At 38.4% G+C, this 9942-nt stretch overlaps 1 protein-coding gene across 1 annotated transcript in view; it reads left to right on the top strand.

Moving 5' to 3' along the window:
* Positions 1 to 134: 134 nt before the first annotated feature.
* prkcha (protein kinase C, eta, a) overlaps positions 135 to 9942 on the top strand; it is a 29282-nt gene continuing 19474 nt past the window's right edge. The window contains exons 1-2 of the mRNA XM_040042126.1: positions 135 to 780; positions 7281 to 7344. Of these exons, the coding sequence (XP_039898060.1) occupies positions 430 to 780; positions 7281 to 7344 (415 nt within the window). The 5' untranslated portion in view covers positions 135 to 429. The remainder of the gene's footprint in view (positions 781 to 7280; positions 7345 to 9942) is intronic.

The raw sequence follows: 9942 nt of genomic DNA, 5'->3' as shown, positions 1-9942 counted from the left end.
CAGAGTGTTGCATCATGGTCTATATAGTACCAGACTCCATTTTTTTCTACACAAAGAACTACAATACAATCACGTGACACACCAACCCGACAGTGACAGGTTTGCTGGTGTGTGTGTGTGTGTCAAATGTTATGCGGAACTTGTGCCTCCTCCCCAGCATGCTGTTGCTTCCTATTTACTGAAAGCATTTGAAGCAGGTTCGCACCGATACTGGCTGCAGCTTTTTGCGCTCACAGTAAACGCGCTGCACAGACGGTCAGCACAAAAACTTTTAGGTCAGGATGAGCTGACACCAAGAACTGTGAACAGATTTGGTCGTTGTTGACCTGAAGTGAGCGTGAATGACTTTTTCTCCATATTGTTTTTAAAATATTATTTTTAATTTGCCAGCTGTCTTTTTAACTTAGCGCATATATAAGCTTAGTAAACATGAAGTTTAACGGGTATCTAAAGCTCCGGATCGGCGAGGCGGTGGACCTGAAACCGACTACCTTCTCCCTCCGCCACTCTGTCATCTTCAACAAGGCTCCTCCAGCCATGGACCCCTACATTGTGGTGAAGGTGGACGACTACAAAATTGGGCAGACTCACACCAAGCAGAAAACCAACATGCCCACGTACAACGAGGAGTTCTGCCTCAACGTGAACGACGGCAAACAGATCGAGCTGGCTATTTTCCACGACACTCCAATCGGATATGATGACTTTGTGGCCAACTGCACCATTCAGTTCGAGGACCTCATCGAAACTTCCAACACAGGGGAGACTTTTGAGGGATGGGTAAGTTTTAGGGTTCCCTTGTTTTTTTTGTTTAAGTGAAACTGTCATTTAATGGCTGTTTAAGTGTTATTTCTTCCATTTAAATTTAGACCATCCTTTAACCATAAACATGGGTGGATTCGTCTGTCAGGATGCCCTGGGGCACAGATGTGCAGCTGGCCACACACCACTACATACACCTCACAATATGAGAGCAGGCCTGTGGTCTCGTACTGAGAACAGTGCCTAATAATAATAATAATAATAAAATGTTTATATTATTAAAGTACACACACTAGACCTCCAAGCAGAGTTTATTGGTTCAACCCGGAGCCAAAAACGCCTCAGATCCAATGACAGTATGATGGCATTTCCTGCCATCATACATTGCCTTGGAAAATTAAATAACAGCCAGAATCAATATACCTGAAGGTCCAATACCAACAATACTTAGTATTTCCAGCATGATCACTCACATCACTTACAGCTGCCACATACCCAGACATGAACCAGTTCCTGTTTGCTGGAGCAGTAACTGACCCAAAGTTTCTGCCTGTCTCATCTCATGTAGCTTTATTGTAGTATATGTATGAGAAATAATGCAAAGGAAGAGACTTTTGCAATTCTTTATAATACAGAAACTTTAGTGTCAAAAGCTCTTAAAGAAATTTATCACTGATCCACTTTTAGTTGGTAATGTGAAATGGGCCTACTGTTTACAAACCTATGGATGGCTTAATGGGAACATATACTTTTATTCTTATTTTTTGTCAGATATATATATGCAATTTAAATTGCATATTCATGTTAAACAAGGCTTTAACTATGTTAAAAATGCATTATACAGACAGCTTTGAATTAGGGAACGGAATCAAAGAGTATCTCAGAAGCTAGTGTGATATTATTTTGATACATTGCCCACAATAACATTTGAATACAGTATTCTGTGTAACTGAAGGAGTATTTTTTTTTAAAGGATGAAAAGCTGGAATTTTATATGCAGTACGTACACTGCGGTGTCACATTAGTGTATAACTGATTAGTTCAGTGAATTCTCAGCTGGATGTTCACCATCTTTACTAAAGCTTCTGTGCATTTTACCCTCATTCATTTGAGTAACACCCCCCAGTGTGTCTGTAATTGCATGGCAAAAAAAAAAAGTATTGTAATTTTATTGACCCACCTGTACTGGGGATGCAAAATTTTTACTTTCGGCAACAAAAATGTTACAGAGATTTCTTTATAGTCATCTTCAGGCCTACGAAGCCAAACTAAAGTCGTCTTGCTGCCAATATATATGTAAACATTTCAGTAAAACAGTGTTCTTCAGAAGTCTTACTGACACTTAATTTACTCTTGTCAGCAAATACCATGCTAGCTTTGTTAGCTTTGGTTGTTCCTGACAGCAGACCTTTCCCATGTCAGTCATGCATTGTATGCCAATTAACTGAAGCATGCACAGGAAAAAAGCTGCACATATGTTTTTTGCAGCTTGTGACTGAAAGACTTAATTGACCGAACACGAGAAAACAAACAATGCAAAGGGCATTAATATTTACAGATCAGTCACATGTTGCACATGTTACACATGTTGTTCACGCGCTTATTCCTGGTTAGATTAAGGTTCCAAAATAAGCAAGTTAAGTTGAGATTCAAGTTTTAATCAAGAACAAACAAACCAGTGAACAAATGCAAAAATAAATAAGTGTTGCTCACAGGCACGCGGTGCTTCTCCTCAGCAGGCTTTCTCAACGCTGGCCAATCAGACAAGTGTGCTTTAAGTCAGTTTTTTTTTGTTTTGTTTTACTTTACAAGGGTAACTTTTCTGAATTTAAAGTCCCGGAATCAAAATATGGACCTTATGATGAAAAAAATCATCCTATATTTTCTAATCCTGCTTAAATTATTAATTTCTTCTATCCATACCTAAGCAATTTTAAGACAACGCTATAAGACTGATTAAAAATGTAGTTCCAGGTTGATTTATAGTAAAAAAAAAAAGTTAACCTCTAAAGTCACATTCACATTAGGCGCTATTTTAACTTCACATCAGAGCTTTAATACTTTATGAACAGCGTTTTAGAGCAGGTTTAGAAGGCAAAGCCTGTTATTAAGCTCAGGGCGCTGTTCACTACACGCCTCAGTGTGTGACTAATTTTCCCTCTTTTTGTGCCTGAAAACAATAACACCATCCCATCTGCACTGAGGTCCTCCCTGCTTCTCTCTAGGAGGAGGAAGAGGTTTAAACAGAGTCCGAGACTTATTTACTCATTTTCTTAGGCAACATAAAGTGTTGGGTCAAGAACCTCTGTCATAAATGTTGCTCATACACTGCCTTAGAATTGTTATTGGCAGCAACCATGGTCACAAACCACACATGCAACTGTAGTGGGGAGGTGTTAATTTTACTTATAAGACCTGCTAACTCACAAGCAAATACAGAGAATTACCCAGGCCTGCACGAGCTGCCTCTAGAGACATGTATTTTTATAACTTCCACACGTCTGCTCTCAGCCGTTTACAGAGTTTCACAGTTCACAAAACTTTGTCGATTGAGGCGTAAAAGAAACTTTGTCCAAAATTTTGTTGCTATAATACCATATATGCACAGTTTTCAGTGGAAAAAATGACCTCATGAAGCTTAAATTAAAGCCTAATGTGAAGTACCACAGTGGTTTCACTCTTATTTACACTGAAACACAAAAAAGTGCTTCTTGAAACTGGAGTTTCCCTGTTCAGACTTACTCTCATCCCTTCAGGAGTATAAGCCACGGCAGGTGTGAATGTAACCTGAGCATGGCCCTTACGCTGTCTCCTCACTTTCTCATTACGTCATAGCACATTAGAAACAAATGCCTCATAGAGTCCATTTAACGTGGCGGTTTTGTATAAATCAGCAATAATATGCAAATTGCAATATAATGCAATAGTGCTATAACCTTCAGTAGTTCTCTATCTCACATTTGGAAACAGCTCTGCCCTTGCACATAGCACAGAGGTTAATTTTATGTATATATATATAAATATATCTTGAAGAAATATACTTCATTACACCTTAACAGAAGAATTACTAATAAGGTAATTAACTGATTTTCATGAGCAGTGCATGTATTTATTGGCAAGAATCAGCACTTTAAAGTCCCCTGAGAGTCGCATTTGTAGAGAGAAGCATGACTTTCAAGACTGCTTTTGCACACATTTACACCAAGACCCCAGAAGTGTAGGGGAAGTGGTATGAAAGTGGAGCTTGGTCTGCAGTTTTAGAAGAAGTGGCTGGTTAGTGCAGCTGACTTTCTCACTTCAAGACACAAATTCTAAGCCGTTATCCGCTAGATCTGAACTGTGAAGGCTTTAAGGGCTTTGTTGTGCAGAAGTGCTGGGCTGGTTTGTTTCACATGAGGCGCAAGCCTCCACACGCCCACACTGCTGTTTATCAGTCTTCTCACCAGGCAGCTGATCAGCTCTCTCTCTTACTGCTAAAATAGTTACTCTCAGTTGGCTTGTGTTCAAATACTCTTCTTTCTGTGTTGCCTTTTTTTTCTCTGTCTCTTCTTTTCACACCTTCTTGTGTCCAGGAAAGTAACCTCCACAAAACTCTTCGTGTCTTTTCTTCTGGCTTTTACTGGACTCAAAGCACAGCTTAAGCAGAATTCTTCAGGAAGTTACTCAACTCCTCCATTTAACCCAAAGGCGTTCAGAGACATTTAACATGGCATTTACACACACACACACAAGCCCAGCTCCTTTGACTCCCACCTGCTGACAGTACCCAGCACAACTTTGTGATGTCTTTTGCTTATTATTCGGTTGTTTAGCTGCTGTTTATTTTATGTGTTTGCTCTAATCAGTCTTGAAGTACTTGTGGATGTGTTCATGCAGTGGTTTTTGAGGGTTACAAGCTATGAAACTAAAAGTGGGTTAAATGTGGCCCCTCAACATTTTCCACCACTGATTATTGTGCTGCTCGCTTGGCTGAAAAAGGGACCCTACCCTCCTCCCGTTTACAAAAAAAGAAAAAGAAACTTCCCTCTCTATGATGTAGCATTCAGTGTTCTGCTTTTTAACTACAGCGTCTTGCTGTCCTTTACCTTTACCCACAGTTATGAGATTACTTTAAGGTCTGTATAAAAAATGTGCACTTGCACAGCTTGCAATGGTTCCCTTTCTAAAGTAAGTAGAAATGTCTGCATGTCCTGAAATAGATGCAAAAGTCAAACCAAAACCTTGTTATCACAGATTTAATTTTCTGTAGCACCACAGTTCTTTATGTGTTTGTATAAAGATAAACAATATGGACACCTCCTTTAATCTGCCCATCTGCCCACTTGAGCTCTGTCACTCAGTGAGAAGGAAACAAATTCTAACCTCTTAATGTATTGTTGTTTTTTATTATTATTATTATTATTATTATTATTATTTATTTATTCACTTAAACTAAGCCGCAGTCAAAAAGGCAAAGATAACATAACACACACACAGAGGAAGTTCTCAAAGTGGACAAGTCAAACCTGTCGTCTAGACTGTAGATTGAGACACAGGATATGAGCGGCAACTGAAAAGAAAATTGAGGTTTCTTCACTTCTTAACTGAAATTATCTTTTTCTTTTTTCATTTTAATTTTAACTTTTACACCAAGTCATTTTTTTCAGAGCTTACTATATATTTATACTCTCCGTGTCATCGTCTGGTTTGCTGTCAGTATTTTCCAGGAAGGGTTTATGTGTATAAATAGAGCTTTGCTCGACCATACGGTGACATAAAAAATTCCATCCAGTGGTTTCTGCAGGAAGGAAGTATCTCTTTCTGTCTGCTCATCTCTGTCCAGCTTTAAAGAGGCCAACTTATATATGCAGATGGTGATGCTGTTAATTATGGTTAAATAGCTTGGCACCACTCTCATTGTAAGTAGCCTGACCTGTAAGACCTGTCAGGCCTGCTTTGTAGTCTTTCAGTCCCGAGTGTCCAGATTCCTGCGACAGTACAGTGTACACTCTGAATAATGACACAAAAATGTCGTGCCATAGTTGTGAGTCTGGGATAGTACACCCGAAGGACTCGAGCTCTATTTTCAATGCTATTTAAATCCAAACATTCTTTGATCTAACAGCTGTTTCTAAAACTCTAATATTTTTCTATACAAGTTTTATAACATTTTGTATAAGTGTGAGGTAATGTATTTTTCCTACACTTTGAAATATAAGGTAATGTTTGGACATAAATATCGCAAAAATTATGAAATATAAGAGGTAAAATTTTGAATATACTAAGAGGCATTATAAATGCAACACTGTACCATTTCATATATTAAAATCTGATCCTGGTCCCTGCTTGCCTGTAGCAGTCGTGGGATTAGGGATAGGGTCTCGTATGAGATTACTCACATAAATTCATATTATTTATTTGTATGTATGAAAAACTGTACATCAGTACAACTCTGTGTTTGTGTGTGTGTGTGTGTGCGCGCACACTTGTGTATATATACATGCATACATACACACACGTGTGTGTGTATATATATCTTGCCTTGGTAAGTGAAGACAGACAGGAAATCGGAAAAGGCACACAGCAAAGGGCTGCAGGTCGGCCTCGAGCCGGGCGACATGTGGTTGCCTGCTTACCCGCTGAGCTAAACCGGTGCCCTAGTCTCATTATATTTTACACTCGACCTGAATTATAAGACTCTTCCATGGGTCATGGAAATGAACGGTATGCATATTCGCTGATATTTTAGGGTCTTTTTTTTTTGCCATAATGTCATATTTGCTCAATCCAGCACAGAAGATGAATGTGATGTAAATAGTTACGAATTTCAAATTAAAAACTGTTCTACATGTTTTATTTTTCCGTTCGTGTAGAATACTGTTTACATTTACATACAAAATTTATACTAGTTGTCTTCTGAAATGTAATTTCTTTATTGAATTATTTAAAGTTATTTTTCTTCAAACATGACACTTTAAGGACTTCTCACTTTTTTCCCCCATATTGTAACTAGCCAATACTCGGTCATTTTGATGTATCTGTGCCAAATTACACACCCTGATTCATTTTTATGTTGAGAGAGGCTCTTTAAAGGTGTTTTAAGGTATACATGTTTTGCTTCGGATTTCAAGGCAGGAAAAAAAAGGCCTGAAAGCGGGTGGGCGGGCTTTTTTTTTTTTTTTTTTTTTTTTTTTTTTTTTTAAAAAGAAGAAGAAGAAGAGGAAAGAAGTCACAGTTTTGGTCATATTTGTTTATTATATATGACCAAAAGCATAAAAAATTCATCCAAATCAAAGGTCACTGAGCAAAAATCTTCTAAAAATGTGATGATCTGAGATTGAACGATCTAAGTGTATATAAATGGCTGATTTGCTATTTGTGTAATATTAGTAAGCTAGTTCGGTTAAGCTAGTTTGGTTTGGAAACCTCTGCTTCTAGCCAGATACTTTAGAACCGTGTTTCACTGTGGCAGATGTGTGTTTCAGTTTTACTGTCTGGGTGTAGTGAAATCATTTCGTGTCATGTCTTTGAATCTGCAGATGGACTTGGAACCAGAGGGCAAGGTGTATGTTCACATCACACTCACCGGATCTTTCGTAGATGGTATGTATGCAACGCACAGTCTAGTTGTTCTCCTCGTGCCTACATGTCAACACCCTCCAAGAACAACACAACAACAATGCCAGCTATTTAAACAATTCCACTGTGTTACCTTCACCTTTATTCTACTTTGAAACTCCACTTGCCCTTATGAATAATGATTATCTGACTCATTAAATACCAATGTCTGTCAATGCAAAGGCTCTGATAGGTGCGTGCGCATGCACGTGAATGTGAAAAATGTTTGCCTTTTTTAGATGTCGACATCAAGGCGCTAACTTAAGTACAAACTCTTTCACCAATGAGACAAGGCCATTTAAATGAGATGAGTGGGAAGTGATGGTGCAGGACTGTTAAAGCAGAAGTTGATTAAAAACAACACTGGGCTACATTCTCTGTTGTTCCTGTCAGTTTTCTCATGTAGGTCTAAACAAGGTTCTCCTAATGTTCTTCCTCTCATGTTCTTCCCTTGTGGAAATAATCCACGTCCAAAACAGTTGAATCAAAAGCTTTCGCATCATTAATGCGATTGACCTCAAGGAGGATGCAGATAGCCACAAAACATCCAGTTCTACATATCAAGATGATATTTTGTGATAGGGTAGGTCAGTGTGGTTGAAATCTTTTTTCTTTTTTTTTGTACACCGAGACTGTACATCATTGGCAAATGTATGCCACCTCACACAAGTTCCCAATTAATTAATTCTCAGAAACAAGAGCCTACAGTCAAGAAAACACAGGAAAAGCAAACAGAAATGCTTAAAGTTGTGTGAAAACAAAGTGCACCTTTACTGCTTCCATAGAAATGACTAGGGTAGCAGCCAAGTGCCGCTCATTAAATTGACTTGATTAACTGATCACCAGCAAGTATGACCAGCTTTATAAAAGCAGATTTTTTTTTGGAAGTTTGCTTCTGTGGAGTATTCAGGTGTGTGCTGAAGTAATGCCAAAATCCTTCCAGGAGTGGACAGCTCAGCAAAATTCACCCTGACTGTCCAATGCTCAGAAAAACTGCAAAAAACCCCAAGAAATACATCTCAGACTTTACAGACCTCAGTCAGCATGTTAAGTGTTAAAGTTTATAACAGCAAAGTTAGAAAAAGACTGAACAAGAATGATGTGTTTGGAAGGAATGCCAGGTGAAAGCCTCTTCCCTCTAACAAAGAGTATAGCAGCTCATCTTAGGTTTACAAAGGGGCATCTGAACAAACCAGGAGACTTCAGGAACTATGTCCTTTGGACAGACAAGACCAAAGTGGAGATGTGTGGATATAATGTACAGTAGAGCTGTGCAAGGCCAAACAACTTAGCAGCAAAACACAATCTGTCAGCACAAACACCTCACAACAACTGTCTAGCACATTGGAGGAGTGATGATTTTGGCTTGTTTTGCAACTATGGGAACCTGGGCAATCTGCAGTTACTGATTCAACCCTGAACTCCTCTGTAAACTATTTTATTTGAAAAAGTGGGTGAATGGTTAGGTTTAGGACGTTATGATTAACCTAACCAGCAAATCTACAACAGAATGGCTGAAAAAAGAAAAGAATTAAGGAGCTGCAATGGCCCAATTGAATTCCAGACTTCAACCTGATTGAAATGTTGTGCCAGGACCATGAGAGCTGTGCATGAACAAATAACCACAAATCTCAATGATCTGAAGCATTGCTCCAAAATTCCTCCACAATGACACGGTAGACTGATAAAATCATACATAAGTTTCTGCTGCTACAGGTGGGTTTTGAGTCATGGTGTGTTTGATTTTGACAGAATTGCAAGACTTTCTCATATCTTTAAGTTGGAAAGTCTCATGTGGCTAAATGACAGCATATCACAGTTTGACTTAACTGAATATTGATCAGTGTTACAGTATATAATTATTGCCCTGTTCAAGTTAGCATGCTCTTGCTCATTCAAAACTAAAAAGATTTCAGGTTGTGCATAGAGAGGCATTTCCCAAGAATCAGTGCTTGGTCCCCTGCTTTTCAATTGTTTCTGAATGGCCTGCTAGCTACCAGCTTCATGCAGATGACAATGCAATCTGTGGCAACGACATAATCATCATGTACTGAATTTTAAATGTTTATATGCGTTTCTTCATTCGAAAAAAAGAAATTAAGAGAAGTAATGAAGAAATGGGGAAAGCCAATTGATTTAAATTCTTAGGAATAATTTTAGATTCACACCTCGAGTTTGATAAGCATGTAAAGAACAATACAACCAATCAAGAACCATCTGTCACATGTTTAAAAAGAGATACAATCTACTTAGCTTTGAGACTTTTACTCGTTTGAGTTTCTTAAATAAGTCTACAATTATAAAACAAATTCTGGCCACAGAGTCTCTTTCTTGATGTATAGATATATATTCAATGACAAGACCGTAACAGAGTAACCAAGAGCACAATGAATAGCAACAAACACCACATCAAATACATAAATCTAAATTAAGATGTTGTGTATTTTCAAGAAATACCTGTCGCCCGTGGAGCGCACTACCACCTGAAGCAAAATATGTATATATAAATATATCAATTGGGGTGGCTGTAGCTCAGGTGGCAGAGCAGGTCAGCCACTAATCAGAAGGTCGGTGGTTCGATCC

This window comes from Simochromis diagramma, unplaced genomic scaffold, assembly GCF_900408965.1.
Source record: "Simochromis diagramma unplaced genomic scaffold, fSimDia1.1 OVJJ01000304.1, whole genome shotgun sequence".
NCBI classification, from domain to species: domain Eukaryota; kingdom Metazoa; phylum Chordata; class Actinopteri; order Cichliformes; family Cichlidae; genus Simochromis; species Simochromis diagramma.
This window is presented reverse-complemented; position numbering and strand designations above follow the sequence as displayed.